The sequence below is a fragment of the Heliangelus exortis genome, chromosome 2 (assembly GCF_036169615.1).
Source record: "Heliangelus exortis chromosome 2, bHelExo1.hap1, whole genome shotgun sequence".
Lineage (NCBI taxonomy): Eukaryota > Metazoa > Chordata > Aves > Apodiformes > Trochilidae > Heliangelus > Heliangelus exortis.
In genome coordinates, this window is record NC_092423.1 from 23,666,596 (window position 1) to 23,690,104 (window position 23,509).

The window sequence follows — 23,509 nt, forward strand, 5'->3', positions numbered from 1 at the left end:
TTTATTATCACCTTTTCATTCCTTGGGGAAAACAGTTGGGAGTGCATTTCTGGGAATCTGAGAAAAGCTTTCCTCGGATTCATTATTGACTGCTTTAAAATGCAGAATAGTGACCTATTTGGACCCTTGGTCTGGTCAGTTCTGATCATTCTTTGGCCTGTTTTTTACTGTTAAACGAAATAGGCAGTATGCAAAGAATGAACCCTTGAAAACAGGTGACAACAGCATTTGATGTTCTTTTATTTTTGCAAGTAAGAGATCTTGCATACATAATGAAACACAACTTAGAAATTTTGGTCACTTCTCATTTTGTAGGAAGCATTGTTGGAGACTTATTGCAAAAGCTCAAGAAAACCTATTTTTTGCACAAGGAGAAATACAGAAAAGGTCTGGCATAATGCCTCGTGATAATTGCAGATATGTTCTGATTTTTAGTGTTTTGTTGTTAGTATCAGTTGAATTGAAATCCTTATTTAAAAATGAGTTTTCACATTTAAATGCTTAACTTCACCTGCTTCAGTCTTCAAAGTTTTCTGTAGGTGCCTTTGCAGTATATTAGGAAGCATATTAGGAAGTGCATTAGGATCTATCTTCAGATACGAAAGACAATAGAATTACAGCCAGAGTGCCTTCTGAATATGTCTTTTAAAAAATTGTAGATTTCCTCAGAAATGCAATGCCAGTTGCATTTCTAGGCACTTCTTATTCTCATTCATGCAAAAAGACTTTTTACCTCCCGAGGAGTTACTTTCCAATATATAAGGAGCAACACAAACCTTGTGAATAATAACATGTTACTGGGTCTGGCAAAGAACAAACTGGAATGGTGAGAGCTGCCGTCTTAATAAGCTCTTTTTAATCGAAGTTGATTGCAATTGCTTGTTGTTTGAAATGAAGAAGCAGCACTTTTGGGAATGCATATATTTTAGGGACTGACTTTTCAGTGTGTTTCATGCTAACTGTAATATTATTAAAAGCTCTGATTGCATTTATGGCCACCCTGTAAGTAAAACCTTCTGAAGCCTTTTCAGTTGAATTAGATAAGAATAAGTTATTTTTTGTCTGTAACAGCATAATTACAAAGTTGTATGAAATCTTGAGCTTACCTTTTTTTTCCAGACCTCCTTTTCAGACCATTCATTTTTTTTTGAATGCCAAGAACCCACACTTTTGTAGACACATAGGCCTGTTGATCCATTTCCCCCACCTTTTGTGTAGAACATCAGTGTTCTTTTTAGTGTTTTGGTTTTGGTTTTTTGTGTCAGAAATGTTGAAATTGAGGCTGTCATGCTTCAGAGGGAAATGGGCCATAAACAATTTATTTTGTTATACTTGGTAAAATAAGTCAGGTGCCTTCAATTTCTCAACCCCTTCTCTTGAGGACGTGGATTAAAGTCAATGATAAGTATTTATCTTTTTAAGAGACTTATCAGACACACATTTACAATCCAATACAGTTATCTAAGCAAAGTTGAAGGAACCAGTAAACGTTTGCATAAGAATTACTTTCTTGAAACAATTTTATTGTAAATACATTCTCTAGTCCAGTTCTGCCACCTCTCTGAACACCTACACTGTCAAAGGTAGAAGCTGAACTGATAAATCCTTCTTCTGACCTTGCCTTTTGTAACAAATCATTCAGTTTGAACAAGAATGAGACATACCTGTCTATTCTTAAATTAAATAATAATGGTGATGAGCTGTTCAACGTTATGGTCCAAACTCAGAACTAAGGGAAGTTAGATTTAGTTAATTTTGTTTAGTTTTTTATAATGTGTAAAGTTGCCCACATACCATGTCCCTCAAATTGATGGTATAACTGAAAAACTGTTCCACCTGATTGACTCTTTCCCCAGTTTTTAAAGTGCAACTCTGAAGAGATGGCCAATACAAAGTATTTTTTTTCTTGGAAATGTTGATAAAAGTCTATACCTCAGCCTTAACCCCTATGTAGAAACATCTTCTGTTGCCTGCTGTTTTGTAATATTTTAAGAAGCTATCAGTTGTTATCCTTTGGAAGTTACTAACCTTAGTTATATTATAGGATTATAACTATTTTAATAAAAAACTGAAAATTGATTTTGTTGATGAATGGTTCATGAATTTGCTGTTCATAAAAGGAGGTCTCTACAGTGCTAACTTAATATATTTTTGGAAACATTATATATTATTACGCCTATTTCTGAGGTATAATTTCAGATTTTCCAGGGTATAAGGAACATTGAAAGGGATACAGTGATTTCATAAATTTAATCCTGACCTCTGGTGGCAATTGTCATGAACTGCTGCCTTAATTCGGTGGTGGAAGTTGGTTTTCCTTGCGTTTATCTGAAAGAAGATACTTTTCATTTGTCTTAAATATATATATTTACTGATGTAATATAAATTACACCTGTATTTTTAACCATTAGGCTAACAATTATATTTTACTTTATAATAGTAAATAGTAATTCTGTGAATTATTTTGAAAATACAAGCAAGGAAGAAAAATCAGACAGAATGCAGAACATCCTTTGAAGGATTTCTGCAACCTTCAGTCATTCCATTTCTTTTGTTCACCAAAACACTTGCTCCTTGGTAGCTCCTGTATTGTAAAATTTAATTTTTTTTCTTACTTTGTGGTCATTTGTTTATGCAGTTCTATCCAGAGCTCTTGTTACAGCTTGTTCCCATTATCTTAACGTAACTATGTGGTTTGAGTGGTTTTGTAAAAGCTTTTTTCTGGGATATTAAACTAAGCACATCAAAAGGCATTAAGGCACAAGGACATTTCAGTGTTAAAGGTGAACTGCAAAGCTTTTAATGAAGAAATCTTATGAATCTACATCAGTAGTATTTCTGGGCTTGCAGGAGATCTCCACACAGGTAAAGCTGGAGCCATGACACAAAGTACAGAAGTCCAATAGGAGTCGTGTAGATACCCGTTAACACTGAAGTTACCATCTGGACTACAGTCTTCATGTTGATGACTGAAAAATGACTTTTTAAATAAGGCATTTTGAAACTAAAAACTGAGTCCCTGTTGTCAGCCCTGACACAGCAGAATTTCTGTCATTCCAGAAGTTGCCAGGCTGCTCCCGTAGCATGGCCACTTTTTCCCTAGACTACGCTGCAGTTTGTTGTCTTGTCATGTTTCAACTTGCACTTTACCAGAAAGCATGAGGTATTTGAAAGGAGAAGGTATCAGAGGAAAAACAGTATGGACTGCTTTGTCACTGTGGTTCACTTCTGTGGCCTCTTAAGAGCTAGGCTGCTGTGAATGAGGTGGGATTTCCAAAGTTGCTTTGGATGTGTATAGCAAAATCCCTTGTATAAGTCAGAAGGTCTTTTATACAAATTTCAGCTGCTAATGAGTCTGGAATATCTAATGAGATAAGGCATTTAAGTCTTTGCTAGTAGCTTGTCTTATAAAGCATCTAAGAGTCTTTGATTGTTGCACACAGAAATGATTCACAGGAAGAGAAGCGTGTCCACTGTAGCAGATTACAAGAATCATACACTGCATTTTTATCACTTAAGCCTGAAGAAAGTGGAGTTAAAAAAAAGGAAAATAATGCTTTATATAAAACTACTAGTGTTATTAATCTGGGACATCTGCCAAAATCTGTGTAAAGACATTGGTGTCAGTCATAGTGTAGACACTTGTATGTCTGAATGTAGAGTGAACATCTGGCAATACAGAAAAAATGTGCAGTGTCCCTGTGAGTTGCCTGGACTGCTGTTTGCTGCAGTTCTCTTTTTTTTCTTTTGAAAATAAGGTAGCAATCTCTCCATGGTGTCTGTCTTTTTACTGAGGAAGTCAGGAACTGAAAGGACACTAAGCTGTGCAAATTCTTGTCCTGTGCAGGTAGTTTTGTTCTCTTAACACAAACTCAGGGACTGTATTGATACCATTTATAACACAGTGCTTCCATGTCAGATAACTTACTGATGTCCTCAGTAAGGCATGATAGTCCTTTGTAAATAAGTCCTAAATTATGGCAGATATCTGAGCAATATAGCTTTATTTTTTCATGTAAAGAGAGTATTTGGGTCTGATACATTATGATGCCTTTCTGTCTGTAGTACCATTATTTTTGTTTCAGGCTTTGATGTGATAAAACACCTCTGAGGGGAAATACAGCTCTTCTTGCTTTCTCATCTTAAAACATTGGTTTGCTTTTTTGACAGCCTACCTGGCTGTTTTATGATTACATTGCATGTTATTTTAATTTGGATTTTTTTTGGCTTGTGCTTCCCCTTTGGAGATTCACTGTTACTGATTTGCACAATCTGTAGACCAACATTCTCATAGACTTTGAAAGGGGTTGTAGTGTTGGGTGAGCGAAAGAGGATTTTTTTTCTGATGGTTTATGTTTAGTGTATAATTTCTGCTCTTTTCCGAGTTTAAGAAATTCCTTCAAACTGAGAATGAGAGCCTAATACTGCCTTTCATTCATTCTTGAGAGATTAGTGACTTGCAGAGAGTAAATCTTGAAGTGCATAAATATATTTAAAGGCATAGCTATATTTAGTAAAATTGAAATATTAAAGTCTAAAATGCAATAGTACTGCATTTTAGTAATTTACAGTGTGAAGCTTTGCATTGACCTTTAAATCTGAATTCCTTTGTTTTTTCTAGATGTTTTAATTTATGTTTTTTGATTTTAGACAATAATATCTTGTGTGTGTGTGTGTGCGCTCGTGTGCTTTTGGATGTTTTACCTGTTACTAGTGCTTACTGTCATGCAATTTACAATCTGTAAAACTAATTTGTATTTCAAATAAAATTAATTTTGTAGCATAAAAATTCCCATGGGTCTGCAGAAATCATCACATAAGATTCAAATGAATGGAAAACAGAAATCAAGCTTTGTTCAAAATAATATATGTAGAAATTGTCTTTACACAGGTAAATGGTTGCAGTTTTGTGAAAAGAACAGATATACCTGCAGACGTGTTCAGGGTACAGTATTGCAAATTGAATTGTAATATTAATGGTGAATACTAAAAACTTCAGACAGTGTGTTTTGAACAAAACTATGTTGCTGACTAATACTTTACTTTGCATGTCGTGCCCTGCGTCTGCATTGTTTGTTATATATTAATATAATGTATTGTTGAACTTAAAATGCAAAATAGTGTACTACTTCTACTAAGGCTAATATTCTGAAGCAGAACTTGCATAAAACTGTGTGGCAGTGCTTTTGAGTTGTGAATTATACTAACAAAGGAGTTTACCATGGCAGTAAGATCTTTGCTGTATTGTATCTTAATGTTATAAGGTGGCATTTGATAACAGAATTTGATATTTGAGTTTACTTGCTGTGATAAAGCATGAAAGAAATGGCATGCTAAGGAGCTTGGATTGATTTAGGAAGAAGAATTTGGAGTTGGAGAGATTTGTTCTGAGCATGGGATGCAGCCCTCTCACACGCAGCTAGAGGTGATGGAGAATGAATTGGCTGGGAAACAACAAGAGATTGAAGAGCTAAACAGAGAGCTAGAAGAAATGAGGGCAGCATATGGTACAGAAGGATTGCAACAGGTATAATTACCTTATGTTGCTTTCTACTTGCTACTTGCTTACATGCAAAAGTACAGTGTCACCCTTAAAAGTTTCACTTGATGGCAGCTGTTCAAAATGCAGGTAGTGTGTGATAGAGAATTTCATATAATTTCTTTCAATCACATACTGTGCACTCTATTTCTTTGAATGGCATTTCTATTGTGTGTCCTTTTTTTGTATTTTATGACTAAAATTCCAGTTGTCTTTGCAGTGACTTCCTTCAAATCAGAAATGGAAAGATGGTTTTCTTCAAGAAAAGCCTTAATTATTCTGTAGTTGTGCAAAGACTGCATTTCTTTAATACCTTTCTGTTGCTACAAAGTCAAAAAACTTCAGGTTTTACTTCCGAAGGAATGATATAACTGAGTTCTGAAATACCAGGCAACTGTGTCAGAATGTTTTAGTAAACATCTAATAACATGGGATTTCAGGGGAGTATTTCTTACTTCAGAAATGCCATTGAAGTTGAAATTTAAGTTTTAAAGTAAAGAATATTAAGTAAATACTCTTCCAGTTTAAGGAAGTGGTGCAATGCACTGAAGTCAGTACTTTGTCATGCTTCATGTCTTACTTCTCTCTTTTAATTTGGATTCAGGTCATGTTGTGTTTTTCTGGTTTTTGCAAATTAGTATAGAATACTGAAATTGTTGTGATATTCAGTATTTTTCACCTTCACTATTATTAAACAATTATAAATTTTTTCTGCTTTTATTTGTATTTTATCCATGGAAATGGAGATCATGTTTTCCACCATAGCGGAGTGATCTTTAAGGGTTGCCCTGGAGGATGTGGTTTATCATTCCTTTGTCTGGTGGTAAATCTGTGGTGCTGCATTTTGAGTCAAACTTAGCTTCTCGTTACTGTCTTGTATCTTTTGTGCTAAACATAGTAATCATAATTATAGCATAATGAAGAACATAAGCGTAATTTTAGTTTCTCATATCTGTGAATGCTGTTGCTTTTTCCTAAAAAAAGTGAAACTGAAGATGTTTGCATTTTTTAAAAAAATAAAATTATAATAAAGCAAAACAGACTGGAAAAATAATGGTTTAGTAGTGGCAGTATTATTTGTATGACAATGGTACAGTGCATAATATCTCACTTGAGAAGTGGATATAGTTTATTTTTCAGCAGAAAACAAAGAATTGTAAAAGGGGAGCATGGAAAATGTTCGTTTGTTTAGCTGACTTAAAGATCAAATAAAAAAGTTGAAGATTATCATATAACAATGTGTGGATCAGAACAGATAAATTTGGGGGTGGGGGGTAATTGGACATATACAAAACACAAGGTATGGCACACTTAAGTGTCTGATCTGTTCCTATTTTTCTCTATCATAACAAACTCCTAGTATTTCCACTAGATTCATGCTTTTAAAGTAGGAGTTCACTGCAGTGTCCTGAAAAGAACTTCGAAAGAATTTCTTCAAATTCTTTGCATTGTTTGGCTGGTTTAAGAGACTTGTGGGCTTTACGTCCCTCTGAATATATTCCTATTCTCTAAATCAGTAAGTTTTTTCCAGAAGAATTATGATTTTACTTCAAGACACAAAATCTAACCCGGAGAAGCTTCTTTTTGGGAGCATTGTAAACAAAATGGTTTCAGAAGGTGGCTAATGGTTTAAGATTTGCAATATGTAAAGATGAAGCTTCCATTAGTCTTTAGTGAATTCAAATTGAAAAAGTGACTTTAAAGAGAGTAAAATATCTATCTATATAATTGCACATGAAATAGTCCCAATTAATAGTGTAGAATTTTTCTAAGTGTAATCCTACCGAAATAAAACACTCGCAAAGGATTTTCTTCCGTACTTTTATCATTTCTTCATTGTTACCACTTAGAAAAGAATCATCTGTTAAATACACTTTATCAATTTTACAGCTTGAGCGGATTTTCTCATGTAGTTGTGGATAATTTCTCTGGGTTCACAATGTAGGATACTGCATGGAATCCATTACAGTATAGTGAATGCAATTTATTGCACTTTTGGTGAGAGATTATAGAACTTGTGTTTCTTGTGTGACAAATGTGCAGGCATGAGCAGTTGTGCAAAATTGCTGAAACACAAAAGGTAGATACTCTGGGTTTCTTTATGATGCTTTGTTTATGTGGTCATGCTTTTTAGTTTAAAAGTAATTTATACATTTAATTAATTAACTTTTTTTTCATAGAGAAGCCATATATTGTTATATGAGGGTAAAAAAGCTATTTCTGAAGTATTTACAAATAGCTTGTGAAATGCTCTAGTAGGTTTGTGTGACATCTTTTAAATTGAGAGATTAAGTATGCCTACTTAACTAGAATAAGCTAGTATTTTTTTTAAATCCATGGCTTTGATGTACACCAATACTTTAAATTTTATCTTTTATAGCTGCAAGAATTTGAAGCTGCTATCAAAAAAAGAGATGACATTATCACTCAGCTCACTACTAACCTACAGCAGGCACGGAAAGAAAAGGATGAAACTATGAGGGAGTTCTTAGAGCTTACTGAACAAAGTCAAAAACTGCAAATTCAGTTTCAGCATGTAAGTTTCCAGTATTTATTTGGGGTTTGAAAACTGTTGTTACTTTGGAGAACTGCAGAAACATGGAATTTTTTGTGCATTTTTAAGAAACTGGTCTCATAGTATAGATAAGCAGTCACTTTACTCATCCTACAAGTTATCATTATAGTACCTTGTTTATTGCTCCAATTCACTATAAAATAACAAGTATTAGTCTGTGGTCTTCCCTAGTATGTGATAGCTTCTAATCAATACTGGAGGACAGAAGTTATCTTAGGGAAAAACACTTGTGTAATTACTTCTCAGAGCTTTGGGCTGAAATCCAACTTGATTAATTTGAAATCAGTACAGGCATTCAGCAGCTTTACTGGTCCACCATTTCATGCTCCAGTCCTTCCTATATTTTTCAGTAAAATCTGACTTGTGGTGTTATTAGATGGTAATGTAAATACCAAAGCTGTGTTTATTGGAAGCATTTGTTCTAAGAAGCACTGGTGATTGAGGTGTCATCAGTTATAGGTTAGTCTGTGTGACAAGGGGGTTTTTTCTGTTTACTGTGGTTTACTATTAAAAATCTGATTCTGGGGACAGTTATTATAACTACTTAATTTTCCTACTGAGAAATATTTCTGAGACACTGCTGTTCTATGCTAGCTCACCATAAAACAATAATAAATATTTTTTACTGGCTTGCCATCCCAACAGAAAAAGGATATTTCAGGTCCTCCTAAAAGAAGTCTTTTGTCTTGTGATGTGAACAAAGAAAGTGAAGGTCAATCTTTCCATAGTGCAAGCTGTTAATGTGAAACTTGATATTTGTTAGATTTTTTTTTTTTTTTTTTTACATTCAAGTTACAGGCGAGTGAAGCCCTAAGAAACACCAGCCATAGTTGCACAGCTGCTGATTTATTGCAAGCCAAGCAACAGATACTTTCACATCAGCAACAGCTAGAAGAACAAGAATGTCTGCTGAAGAATTATCAAAAAAAGAATGAAGAATTTGAGCTGCAGATTACACATCTTCAAGACAAAATCACATCATATGAAATGGTATGTTCCCAACTAAAAATATCTCTTTTCTTAATATCTATTATTTTCTTAACATCTCTTTTTTTTTTTTTTCAGGATTTTGTAGTTCCTTTGAAATTCAAGGGCCAAAACACAGATTATGAATGTGCCACATGTAATGCATACAAAATTTTTAAAACTGCTTCAGCTAGTTAACACACAATATGTGTATAAATTAAAACTAAAATTTTTATGTCAGTGTTATGTATCATATTTTAAAAATTACAAGTGAACAAGCTTTCAGTAGATAGACCTTTTTTTTCATGTATCTGAGCACACTTGGAAAAAATGGAAGTGATTTTGGTGTGGGAGTGGGGAGTGAAGGTATTGGTGGAGGGTGGTAATGCAAGGCAGGAGGAGGGATGGTCACTTACTGCAAAGGAACAGAAAACCTCCAAATGTGATCAACAAATAATTTATATTGACTTTTTCTAAATGATCACTACGTGTATCAAGAAGGGAATTGTATTTCAATAACTAAGTCTATAAATGTTCTTAGATGTTCAAATAATGAACTAAAATTAAGAACATGGTTTTGCTTGTTTTCTAAAGGAAAAACATAAAAAGGAAGGAGAAGATTTGAGTAAAAAACAAGAAAAAGATGCACTAGTTGAAGAGCTGGAAGCAAAACTGCGAGACGAAGAAAAAAATTCATTTCATCTTAAGGAAAAATTATCAGATGTCAGTAAATTACTTGAAGAACTGAATGAACAGATTTCACTAAAGAACCAGGAGATAAGTAATATGAGAGTTGAACTTACCACCTATAAGCAGAAAGAAAGACAATGTTCTGATGAAATAAAACAATTAATGGGAACTGTGGAAGAATTGCAGAAGCGATGTTATAATGACAGTCAGTCTGAAGCTGACATTGTGCAAAGAATGGAATTAGAAACACAAAGGAGACTGGCACAACTTCAGGCTGAATTAGATGAAATGCATGGCCAGCAGATTGTACAAATGAAGCAAGAATTAATTAAGCAGCACACAATGGAAATAGAACAGCGTCTTTTGCAACAAAAAGTAGAATTGGAGAAAACATCAAGTCTGTGTTTGACTGAAACTGTTAATAAAGATGAAATCCATTTAATGAATATTAAAATTAATGAACTGAATGTGAAATTGCAAGATGCTGATAATGAAAGGGAAAAAATAAAGAAGGAATTGTTACAACAAATGGAAGTAATTTCAGCAGAGAAGTCTCTTCAACAAGCTAAAATTGAAGATCTTTTCCAAGAACTGGATTTTTCAAGAGAGCAGGTTCAAAGATCCAAACAAACTATAGTGGATATGGAATGTAGATTAAATGAAGCTGAAAAATACCAGTCTGTGATTGAAGATTTAAAAACCCAGCTGACTTCTGCTTCTGAAATTAGGAAGGAATTGGAGTTAAAACATGAGGCAGAAGTCACAAATTACAAAATTAAACTTGAAATGCTGGAAAGAGAGAAGGATGCAGTTTTGGACAGGATGGCAGAATCCCAAGAAGCAGAATTAGAGAGACTGACAACAAAGCTTCTGTTTAGTCATGAGGAGGAACTTTCCAGACTTAAAGATAACTTACAAAAAGAGCACATAGTGAATATGGAAAGCCTTAAAGACAACTTGAATAAGCTCCATAAACAGCAGCTAGATGAAGTACAGAATGAAATGATTCAAAAGATAGAAGCCATGCAATATGAAAAGGATAACTTAATCACAAAACAAAATCAGATGATATTAGAGATTTCAAACCTAAAAGATTTACAGCAGTCCATTGTAAATTCTAGATCTGAAGAAATGACTCTTCAAATCCATGAGCTGCAGCAGGAGATTGAAGTCCTTAGGCAAGAGGAAAAAGAAAAAGGTACCCTTGAACAAGAAATTCAAGAGCTGCAGCTTAAAGCTGAGTTGATGCAGGAACAAATGAGGGAGAGAGAAGACAGCCTTCAAAAAAAATGTTCAGAACTTGAAACACAAAATAACCTTCTTAAGGGGGAAAACAGAACTCTGGAAGAGAAATTGAAAAATATGTTGGTAAGCACTGAAGAAACTGTCATTTTTAACAACAGCATTAGCTCTAAGTCAGAAATTTTGGACTTGCAAAAAAGAATAGAAAAGCTGATTACTGAAAATGAGCAACTTAAAAACCAAAATGGTCAACTCCAGGAGGACACTGAAAGGCAGAAGAGTGCCTTTTCATTTACCGAGAAAAAACTTGAAGCTAATTATAAAGAGCTGCAGCAAGAATGTGCAAGTCTTCTGAAGGCAAAAACTGAGTTAGAAGAGAACAAGAATAAGCAGGAAGCTGAATATAAAAGCAAACTGCAAGCTTTGTATGAAGAACTTCAACATTTACAAAGCGATAGACTAGATCTATTTAAAACTAAAACTTCTGGTTTTGAAGGCAGTAAAGAAATCAAGGTGTCCAGGGCAGACGCATTTGAGGCTGGAGAAGTTGTTGAGAAAGATGCAACAGAACTTATGGAAAAGCTTGAGGTTACTCAGCGTGAGAAACTGGAATTATCCCTGAGGCTTTCTGATCTCTCTGAACAGCTGAAGTCAAAAAATAATGAAATTTATCATCTCAATGAAAAAGTTAAATCCTTAAAAGATGAGAAGGAACAAGTTCTAGCAAAATGTAAAGAACTAGAAGTCACAATTAGCCATGTTCAGAGAGGAAACAGTAGTGATGACCCTACGACAAAATACTCTAAAAGAGAAGCTCTGAAGACTGCTATTTCAGTATCTGGAAGCAGAAATAAAGCCCCTGGTCCAAGAAATAAAGTTGATGAAGGAATAAATGTAAGAGGAAATATAGGTTTGGATGAAGATATCAGTCATGAGATTATAAAAGGAGAGGAAGTTCAGCAGATGTTGAAATCAGAACAGCAACCTCATGTAGAACATTTGCATGGAACGGCAGAGAAGTTGACAGAGGAATCATTAATAGCCATTACACAGAGCGAAAATATTAAACTTCAGCAGCAAATAGATGCCTTAAAATCAGAACAGGTATGTCTGATAAAGCAGTATGGAAAATAATTTACCTATGCAAATGTGTAAGCCCCAAATTGGTGTCGTATTTGTCCTATTAGCTGCTTTGAAGTACAGATGCATAATGGTGTGTGGGGCAGTGAGGCCTGTGGTTGAAAGTGATTACATGAATGACCACAATGTTAACCATTGTCAGTGATGAAGTTAAATAGCATTCTGCAAGAATTTTGCAACTAAGTTTTCTGTAGAAAAATGCTAACCTGTCTTCTGCTGTTTTTTTAGATTGGTTTATATTTCTTGTGGGCTGTAAGTCCACCTAACAGTGAACTAGCACCATCACAGTCTGGTTTATTCTGTGGTGTTGTTCATTCATTTCCTAAGAAATAAAATCACGAGCAAAGCCACATTGGAAACAGTTGTGAGACTACAGAGTAGAGCTGCAGCTGTATAATGTCATATTTTATATTTTCTTATGAGGATGTGGTATGAATTGTGGAGCTTCATGCCATAAAAAAATCATTATGATCCAGAGGTGTCTAACAACCTTTCCAAACTCTGATAAAACTAAGCTTAGACTCACAGCTCAGCACTGCCATATCCTAAGCATGTTTTTGCTTTAGCAGTAACATTTTCAAAACTACAAGCCTTAGAAATTAAAGTCCTTTAAAGTCTGCTAATAATATAGTTGTTTTTTTTTTTATTATTTTTAGTGAACTTTCGTAATGTGTTGGTAGTGATAATACTTTCACTTCAATAGGATAACGTTCATTGGTTTGTTTATTGCTCAATAATAGAAATTTAAGCATATTGAGTTTTGTTGATTTCACTTAGATTTTTATTTTAAGTTGAAGGAGCATCATACTATTCGTTAGAATTCAGCTTTTCAAACTGTGTCTATTAAAATCTACCTAATGTATACCGTATATACAGGATTCCATTCAACACATTATTAATTTCAAAAACTTGCAAAGTTAAAACTTTGTATTTTTAAATACAGTTTTTTTAAACTATGAATTTTTATTCAAAGACCGATCTACAGCTACAGATGGAAGCACAGCGCATTTGCCTGTCCCTGGTTTATTCAGCTCATGTTGACCAGGTTCGTGAGTATCTGAAAGCAGAAAAAGAGAGTGCACTTTGCAGTCTTAAGGAGAAGCTTGTACATAGTCATCTACAAGAGATGAGTGATCTTAAAAAAATGCATCAGCTGGAGCTCCAGACCTTGAAAATTCAACAAGCAGGTAACTTGACTAAAATTCTGGAAGTGAAGCACTTGATATGAAAAATAATGTCTTTAAAAGAAAATGAGTATGAGAGTTTGTGGATGTAGCTCTCTAATAAGTTGTTTTTATAGACCATTTTGAAATGTTCTTTTACCAAATTGTTTACCCATGGCAAGTAGTCTGTTGTTCAGGGTAGTTAGAAAAACCAAACCCCATGAAAGTAGTAAGAAAAAAGGAAGTATTATAACTCATGTTTTGCTGTTTGTATTAGAATAATAGGATGATTTCAGTAAGAAGGGATTTTTAAAGGTCATCTAGTCCAGCATTAGGATTAGACTAGATTAGGCTAGACTAGACCTAATCAGACCTAGTTAGATTAGACTAGACTAGACCTAACATTGAACTAGATTATTAGATAAATTAATTGTAAAGACCTACATAATAGAATCACCTATAAGCTTTTATTCCTTGCTGAAATAATTAGCAAATGCACCAGCAAAATATTTTTGGGCTTGTTTCATTCTCTGTTACTTGAATTCCTGCATTGGGTCCCTGCCCATATTACAGCAGATAAGATTTTGCTGCTATTTTTGCATCAATGAAGATTTTTAATATTATGATGGTTTTCTATCCCTGCTTTTCTGTCATCCTCCCATGATTTACATGTGTGTAACTTTTTTGGTTAAAGTTCTCCAGTATGTTTCTGTAAAGTTTAATCATGCTAGAGGTCCCTAACATACAAAGTAATTTCTTGTCACTTACTCCTCTTGAACATGCAGCTCTACCATAATTATTAAATCTGTGTGATGGAACAAGAAAGAGGGAAATAGAAACCTGCATTTCTAAGAGCTGAAGAGGCAAACTTACTGAGGCAGGAAATTAGGCCTTTGAATAGCTGTTGTGCATCTACTGTATAAAAATAATATTAATAATTTGTATTTGTAGATGGTGAATTCAAATCTACGCAAAGACTTATAGAAAAGCTGAGTGAAGCTGTAACTGAGGAATGTTCTAGGCTTGCTGAGGTAAGACTTAACAAAAAGCATTTTTCTAAAACAAATTTTGAAAATGAAAAATGATGTGCCTTGTGAGTAACCTCATTTTTCTATGTCATATTTAACAGGTTTTCTTGGCAGCTTTTTTCTTTGCATTGATGTCAAAATAAAGACACTTGAACCCAAGCTTTCAAAAGAATATATTTTTTTCCCCAACTGTTTTTTTTGCCCTTGTCCAGACAATTCTTCTGTCTTATGCCTAGTCTTAATCTCCTAGTCCTGTATCTCTAGATCAGAAGTATTCTTTTTCTTGTTTGCTTACCTTTGGCTATATGTTTTTGATTTAACGCAGTCTGGTGTCATAGTCATATTGACACACATCTTCAGTAAGATGATAATTTCTTTATTATCTGCAGCATACCTTTCAAAGACTTAAAAGCATCTAAAAAATACTTAAATTCTGAAAGAATCTAATAGAATTACTGTTTATGTCAAAAATTGAAGCTTATTTTTAGTCTATATTGCAGTATCAACAACTTTTTGTTGATACTTTTTTAGGGTTTCTTTTGTTTTTGTACAATATTAGTGATTGACCAGCAGTCAAGTTACTTAGTAAACTTGTTTCTGGCTGGGAAGAATGCTGATGATCTCCCTAACTCCAGGTTGAACTTCTGGAGAAATTATGGTTTTCCTTGTGTAAGTTGAATTTGGTGTTTTCTGAATTAAAAATCTATAACTAAACAATCCCAGCTGTTTCTTTTCAAGTGTTACTTCTACTCGGAAATCACATGGATAAGTCTTATGTTTGCCTACTTATTGCAAATATGGCAATAATTCTGCTGGCCACATGGCACCAACAAACATGAGGCATTCTGTTTATGATTTCCTTGAAGCTTTTTCTGCTATCTCCTTTTATCCTGCTTTTCAGTGCTTAAGAACTAGACAGATTGTTATTGCTTAAAAATATACACATTTTTGCCATAGGGAATCCTTACAAGTGGAATTGCAGTTTACAAGAATGAGACATTTACATTGTAAATTTGCTTCCAGCATTAATGAAGGAGGCTTTTACTATGCAAGTTTTTAATACTGGACAATTCCAAATTAAACGTGCCAAAATCTGTGGGGTTTTGTTTTAGCTAAAAGTCTTTCCTTACCTCATTCTCTCATCAGGAGTTTGTTTGTTTAGGTTCTTCTTACTCAACAGAACACCTATGCCATCATTTCCACAGAAGATAAAACTCACTCAATTCCTGCCATCATTTTTCTTGTTTTCTTTGTGAATTGTGATAAATTAATAACCAATTCTTCTTCTTCTTTTCCTTTGTTTCATCTGTTGTGCAGGTTTTGTGTGACAGTCACAATGAACATTCTTCATCTGCTGAAGTTAATATGGAACAGGATATTTTCTGTAGACCTGCTGCTGTGGGAGAAAAACTGAGTGTAGAATTACCAACACACAGAGGTCAAGCTCAAGGTAATGGCACTGTACTATCAATACCCTTTTATAAGCCACTGTTTATGAAAACAAACTGGTTTCAGGTATTTCAGGTTGCCAATGCTATTAGTTGCTAAGGTGCCAGTTAATGGGCCTAAACAGTTTCTCTAGAGGTTTTCTTACAATTCTGCCTGATTTGTATTTTTCATTATGAGTGTTTTCTTTTGCTGTTTTCACTATAGTGGAATATATACTCCTTTTGTAAAATAAGCTATCAGCTTTGCAAAAAAAAATAATGCATATGAATACTACCTAAAAATGCATCCAATATTTATTTCAATATTACGTAATGTTTGTGAACAATTCACTTTATTAAAATTTATGATAAAATGTTTGATTTAATTTTTTTAAGTCCCTGGTTATCTGTGTAATTTAGCTGTGCATGAGCACATGGATGCACTTCTACACAAGATAATGGAAGAATACAGTAGGCTGAAAGCACTTCAAACACAGCTGATGAAGGATTGTAAACAGGTAAACTTTTTATGGCATATGAGTATATGAGCATTTGAATTTCCTCTGTTGCTTGGATTGAAGGCAATGATTTGCTAAAACAGAGAAAGCAAGCTCCCTGAGTACACCTCTGTGTATCCCACCAAGCACCACCAAGTTGTTCATGTCCAGTTTATTCCCTAATTTGATCCTACTTCACTAAGGTTGCCTTCTTTGCTTCAAACTTTTACACTCATCTCAGGCTCCTGGGATTCCTATAGATGTATTTTAGCACCAAATTTGGAGTTAGGTACTTCATGTATTAAACACTAACAAATTATCTCTAGACATGGTTGCAGGTTACATGTATTGATGGATATATGTGTGCTAAACAATATTTGTATGTGGAAACTGCATCTTGGGCCTGAGGGGGGAGGGTATTAGTGTCTTCCTCTCCTTGGAGTATGAGGAATTACAACTTAACAATTTATGTCCAGATAGAAGAGTTTGAGATTTACCTTGGACATTCTGCACAGGCTGATCAACTACCTATAAATGTACGCTTGATCATTCAGGCTGTGAAGTGAAACACATTCTTACATTGGTTAAACTTGCTTACACATTAGTTGCCAACCTTTTGTGTTTATAATTACAGTTAATATTTTTGTGTTATTGCTAGACAAATTGTTGAAATTTGTATTTATTTGGTTATTTTAGGTCAAAGAACCATGGTTATCTCCTTCAGAAGGGCAGAAAGAAGAGGAACCTAGCCACCCGGAAACAAGAAAGGAATGTCTGCAGACCCCTTCACAAGGCCTAATGGGTAAGAAGATGCATATGCTATTTTTAACATGTATCTATTCAAGAAAAGAGAGAAGACAATGATTTTGTTTTATCTGATTCAAAGCTTACTACAACTTGAAGCATACAAGAATATTTTGCAGGTTTTGCAGTATGATACTCTGATTTTTTTAGATCTCTAAAGTATTTTGCAATTATATCATGTGAAAAAGATTGGTTTAGTCTTTTTCAGTTTTCAGAGTTAAAGTTCTGTAACTCATAGCAATCTTCCATTTTGCAAAACTAAATCTGTTATAATTATTTGTTATGGAAAAGGAATTGAAGTTATATCAGAAGACATTTTTATCTACAATAATTATTCAGTCCATCTCTGATAATAACTTGGGAGCTAATTTATACTGATCTAATTTATTCCTGTCTTCCTTCAAATAACCTGCGTATAGATCCCAAGATTCAAGAATACTGTTCAAAGGAGATAGTAAACCTTAAAACAAAACTTGAAGAACAGCATGCTCAAGAATTGGAACACCTCTGGTCCTATTTCCAAGAGCAGCTGAAAAAATGTGAAGAGAAGAACACTACAGAGATTGTCCATCTGCAGGATAAGCTTCAGAATCCTGGGGTATCCTCTGACCACACAAGGTATTAATTGTTTTTTTAATGCTTATAACTTTGCACTGTGTAAAAAAGACACATTTCACATAAGCATTCATATAAAGCTACGTGTTTTACTTCCAAATTTGAGATTGTTTATAAGCACATTACTTTTTATGTTGCTTTGTTCCTTCAAGAGTTGAGTGTTATGAAGATGTAAACGTTGCAAATTAATCAGTGCAACATTTAGAGGTATTATATTTTTATAGTCAATATAAGGTTTGCTAATTGGAAAAATGGATAAACATAATTTCTTAACTGTGAACTTTTTAGCACTAGTTTGAAAACTTCCCACTCAACAGACCACTTTTAATCCTCAGTGCTTCAGGCAATGTGCTCTGTGTCTGAAGACACCTTGTTCATGAATTGGATTATTTTCTAGAATGTTACGTAGCAGCAAAGTTTGTGGCAGAGTTGAGGTCTGCTCAAAGGCTTTCACCAAGTCATGAGTCATGGGACATTCTGATGCCTGACTCTGATCACTGTGGCCATTCAAACCTGAAAGAGCTTCACGTGTGTCTTGGGATCCTGACAACTATGAAGCCTCCTTCTGTTCCTAATTCTTTCACTGTCTCCTTGGTTGTATTCAAGGGTGGTTTTGGTGGTGCTGTGTTCAGTGTCATCTCTGATTTCCTTCTATTCCATTTTTGACCCTCATATTTCTTCCTTTTGTTTCATTTACTATACTACAAACCAACTCAGTTTCTCTGGTCTGGTAATCAGACCAGTGCCCAGCTGTCAAAAAGAAATGGCTAGACACAATGGCAATAAGAAATGCCGTGAAAAACAAGGGAAAGTTGTTTAGATGTTTCTAGAAATTGTTAATTCTGATTTACTTACCACATTAATCTCCTAAAAAGCAAAAAAAAAAAAGGCTCTGGTAGGATAAATTCTTGGAAGCTGAGAGAAATTAAAAGCATTTTTCTTTGACCATGATCCATCAGAACCCGAAGAGCTTTTCTCTCTCATTGTTTAATCTCAGTCATCTGTGGTTTTCTAATTGTTTAATACTTTCCCTTTCATTCCTTAAAGTGTGTTTATAATCTTTAACGTGGCAAGTAAAATAACCAGGTTTTTTCCTCATATAAATCAATACTAATATGTACTTGTTTTTAACTTACATAGTTAAGATTGTCTCATAGACCATAAACTTACCTTCTAACTTAATAGATTTTGTTACTCTGTCTTTTAGCAAGGGGTTTGCATCTTTGTGGTAGCAGATCACAAATACTAGAGGAGAGATGGAGAGATTTTTATTAGAATTTTTTTTTCTAAGGTAGTTTGATAATGTATCTCATCCTTTTTGCAGTCTGTTTGTTAAGTCTTTTTCAATATGTATTTAGTAGAAGGGGAGCTAGAGTCTTGGTGGTATGTGGTGGTTTGTTTTCTACTGATTTATAGCATTCTGAATACATAGAGCAGCAGTTCTGTTGCAAGAGACAGTCTGAATATATTTCAGCATTTTTTTAGATAAATATGAAATTAATCATGTTTGATTTCTTATTGTTTTCATGTGTATACCTGTACATAACACAAGAGAACAAGAAGAACATCTGCTGCTAAGCATCAATTTGTAAGAAACAAAACAAATGTAACTATTTTCTAGGTGTCTTTCTGGTTTCATGCATACAGCCATTCTGGTTTCTTTCATATCCTATGATTCAAACAGGTGCTTTTGTCTTAACTATGTATAGATATTGAGCACAAAATATTTCCAGGTAACTTGAAGTTGTTTGTGAGGTCCTTAACAAAACTGGTATTAAGATTCGTTACACTGGGAGGAGGAGCTAGCATTTGGAAGGCAGATGAATTATAAAGTCAGGTATATGAAATTAATGGCATGGGAAAGGGTGTGCTCTTAAGAAAATATCTGCAGTTACTAGTCTTTAAGTGTAAATAATGTATATTTGTTTAAAGCACATTTGAACAGAGGAAAACCAAAGTATATTGACATACTAATTTTTTTTTTTATAATTTCCTTTTTAGTATATCCACAGATTCGCAAATAAAACTAAAAGAAGTCTTCAGGGAAGTGAAGTGCAATGAAAATCTTCATCAGCAAAGAACAGATGAAACACTGAAGGTATCATGTAATTCAGTTGACAGCTAATTTACATATGGTCAAGATTTAGATTCTTTATATTCTAAGATAAATTTGAAATATGGACTAGTATTTGGTAGTAGTAGTAGTAATCATTTTAGTGCTATGCTATACCATTAGTGTATTTCAAGGAAAAAGATGGAAATTTCACTGAAAAAAAAAAAAAATCTGGGAATTGCTAGTAATGAAACTTGGTTTATTAGTCCTGGGTTTTAATTTTCCTTTTTATTTATTTACTTCAAACAAGAAATGTGGTTTAGGCTACTTCTTGCTATAGTGGAAAAAAAATTAAGATTATATTCTGGGATTTCTTTAGGAGTCTTTAAGATACTGTGACTGTTCTTTAAACACATGTTATGGAGAAGAGTGTTTTAAGTGAAATCCTAGTACTTTTAAAGTTCTTAGAAAAAAAACTGAAAAAGTAATCCCAAAAGTGCAAACCAAGTGCAATTGGAAAAGACTTTATACTTTGCCCTCCTAATACTGGTGGAAGCTTGACTTGACAATTCCGTGTTTTGAAAACCAGTGATGCTGTTTTGTACTGTGATCGTGTGCTTTATAATCTGTTTTCTCTACATTTGACAATTCAAATAATGCTGGAAGAACTGTTGGTGCAAACTCAACTACAGAAATTCCTTTTGAAGTAGAAACGAGACAAAGTCTTTTAACCAGTTCTTTTATGTTGTGGTACAAAACTATGACTTGCATGGGATAAAGATCTCTGTGAGATTGAAAATTTTAAAATTGATGAAATAAAAGCACAGATATGTGATCTGAGATTTCACTGTTTACTTACAGCTTGCTAGTGAAATTGAAATGAAGAATGATATGGATGTTGTTCAATTGCTAGAAAAACAGTACCAAGAAAGATTAGAAGAAGAAATAGCAAAGGTATTACATTTATTTTCTTACTTTAAAATATGTTTACAAATACTATCACTCTCATTTGCCATTTCTGACAGAGAGTTGCCATAGCTTATGCTAACTTTCGTTTGACTTATTTACAAGGAATTGTTTCATTCTGATTTTCAAAGGGAAAAGTCTTAAAAAAAAGAAAAAACTGAAACATTTGGGGGGTTTTTTTTAGTTACCTTGCCTATTCTTAATTCATGTTCTGTTGATGTTGAGGCTGGTGGTCATGTTTTACTTTAATACTTAAAATAGGCAACATGCAACTCTACTTGGTACAGTTTATTGAAAACAGTACTTATTTTAAAAATCTGGAAGCTTAGAGAGTAGATTTCTTGCTACTTTAGGCTTAATACCTGGTCAGTTCAAAAGATTCCACATCCAACAGTTTAACACTATTTTTTTGGTACTATTTTCTTGTGCATTTTAATATACAGCGTAAATGCATTATTTTAATTTGGATCTAGAAACTTTCTCTTAAACATGCGGAGAATTGTTTGTGAATTTACTTTTTGACTTCGAAAAAAAGTTTTCACTTCTTTGCAGAATGAAAAATTCATAAATTGGCATAAATAAAAAACAAATTAACAAAACTTATTAACTTCTCTGAAGTGAAATTTTAATTTCTTTCATGCGCTACCGAAAAAGCCCTTCTTTATGGGAAAGCAAACTACATTATAGGCTAACATCGTGGTAAAGGCTGTTTAGGTTCAAAAGACAAACTGAGATTTTCTAGAAAGAATTGAGCGTTTTCTTTTCAAGTGTAACACTTCTGTATTTATTATATAATTTTAAAACACTTCTTGTAGCTGACACTATAAATGTCTGTATTCTAAATCTGTAAAAGAGCTGTATAATACTGAGCAATATAGAGGTTACAAACCTTTTGTAACTGAAACTACTTAATGCTACTAATGCAGCTACTTAATGCTATTAGAAGTTTCTTTCTAGTCAAGTAAAATTCCTGTGCCAAGTATCAAGCACATGGCACTGCTATCTTTATGCAGCCCAGAATTCTTTATCAGTGAAATATTTGCAAAGATGCCTGGCTGGACAGAGGAAGCTTAGCATAGTTGCACTTGGGTCACTATGGCAGGACTTCTTTAAGTCACCTGGTAGAATTTTTGTTTAAAGAACAATGTAATAATAATGTATTTTATAATAATAAATGTAAAAATAATGTATTTTAATTGAAAATAGAATCATAGTTTATTGAACTATGTTAAATACAGAATGTTTGTATTTTAAGACATGACTTTTGAGGTTGACAAGATGTCCATGTTCTTCTGTCTTTCTGTTTTCTTCTGAAGAAAAATAGAATCACAATTCCTAGATCTTCTAATACTTTTATTTATATTACTGATAGTCAGCAATGAGATTTCTTTAGCAACAGGAAATTCTGTTAAGCATAAATTAATACAGATTTTTTTCTTACTTAGGTAATTGTGTCAATGAGTGTAGCATTTGCCAAACAGACTGAATTGACAAGAATTGCTAGGCAGAAGGAGGAAGAAGCAACAGCACAAACACAGATTGTACATCAACAGGGAACGCATTTTGAATTTAAAAAGCAGTGTAATGAAGAAGAAGAGGTTGATGGCCCCCTTAGAAAAGCAACAGGAAAAGGCAGTAAGCATGAAGAAGAACTGAAATCACTTTGCAAAGAACTCACTGAAGAGTCTGGTGAGATCAGCTCACTTGGAGAGCAGCTGCATTCTAATAGCAACCCTGGTTGCATATTAGGACAGAGCACACATGAATCAATTTCTGAAGAACTTTTTTGTCATGTCAAAGGGCTCATGGCAGAAGAAACACCGGTAAGCATACAACAAATTAACAGTGTGTAACACTATATCTGAGTTATCTTTCCAATGGGCTTAGAGTTCATTTCAATAAGAAAAATGGAAGAGAAGAAAGAAAATTAGATTAATATTCCATTTTAATACTTCCCTGTCCCTTTGAAAGAAGGCAACTTTAGACCTAAGTAACCTATCTGTATTTCCTGTATTCTACCTGATTATCATAGCATTATGCTATGCTGTGAGGAAAGGAATATGACACATGAAAATAGATTATTTCATTTCATGGGTAAAACTTCATTGCGACCACTGAATGGTATTAAGGCTTTTTGCAATCTATGTTGAATTCCAGTGTTTATACAAGGAACAGGTTAAAAATCATGTTTAAAGAATTTGAGTTCCTTGTGATAAAGGATGCCAGCTAAATGCAAGAATTATAAAAGTAATACATAAAATATATATTTAGCTTTTCACAAACATGACCTGGGGAATAAGGTGTGGAATAAATATGGTGAAAAGCGGTTGTAAATTCTGACTGCTGTTTCACCCTAAGTTGAATTTTTTATTAAATTTGGTACCAGAAGGAGCAAAAACTACATTTTCAACTTCATTTAACAGGTAAAAATTCTGATATTATGTTATCTTTGTAGTAAGTAAAGTGTAATATTCCTGTCTTATCATAGAATTGGCTGGGTTGGAAGGGACCTCAGAGATCATCAAGTCCAACCCTTGATCCACTGTTGCTGCAGTTACCAGACCATGGCACTGAGTGCCACATCCAGTCTCTCTTTAGTATCTCCAGGGATGGAGAATCCACCACTTCCCGGGGCAGCCCATTCCAATGCTTGATCACCCTCTCAGTAAAGAAATTCTTTCTAATGTCCAACCTAAACCTCCCCTAGCACAACTTGAGACCGTGCCCTCTTGTCTTGCTGAGGGTTGCCTGGGAAAAGAGACCAACCCCCCCCTTGCTACACCCTCCTTTCAGGGAGTTGTAGA

At 34.1% G+C, this 23,509-nt stretch overlaps 1 protein-coding gene across 9 annotated transcripts in view; it reads left to right on the forward strand.

Annotated features, from left to right (window-relative positions):
• AKAP9 (A-kinase anchoring protein 9) overlaps window positions 1-23,509 on the forward strand; it is a 104,465-nt gene that overhangs the window by 26,800 nt on the left and 54,156 nt on the right. For 4 of the 9 annotated variants that reach the window (XM_071735203.1, XM_071735211.1, XM_071735208.1 and 1 more), the window contains exons 4-17: window positions 4,892-4,945; window positions 5,357-5,527; window positions 7,920-8,075; window positions 8,907-9,104; window positions 9,675-12,116; window positions 13,126-13,339; window positions 14,267-14,346; window positions 15,661-15,793; window positions 16,167-16,288; window positions 16,964-17,069; window positions 17,491-17,689; window positions 19,688-19,784; window positions 20,601-20,693; window positions 22,151-22,528. In XM_071735203.1, the coding sequence (XP_071591304.1) occupies window positions 4,892-4,945; window positions 5,357-5,527; window positions 7,920-8,075; window positions 8,907-9,104; window positions 9,675-12,116; window positions 13,126-13,339; window positions 14,267-14,346; window positions 15,661-15,793; window positions 16,167-16,288; window positions 16,964-17,069; window positions 17,491-17,689; window positions 19,688-19,784; window positions 20,601-20,693; window positions 22,151-22,528 (4,443 nt within the window). The remainder of the gene's footprint in view (window positions 1-4,891; window positions 4,946-5,356; window positions 5,528-7,919; window positions 8,076-8,906; window positions 9,105-9,674; window positions 12,117-13,125; window positions 13,340-14,266; window positions 14,347-15,660; window positions 15,794-16,166; window positions 16,289-16,963; window positions 17,070-17,490; window positions 17,690-19,687; window positions 19,785-20,600; window positions 20,694-22,150; window positions 22,529-23,509) is intronic. The other 5 variants (XM_071735204.1, XM_071735207.1, XM_071735209.1 and 2 more) reach the window with 3 other exon arrangements.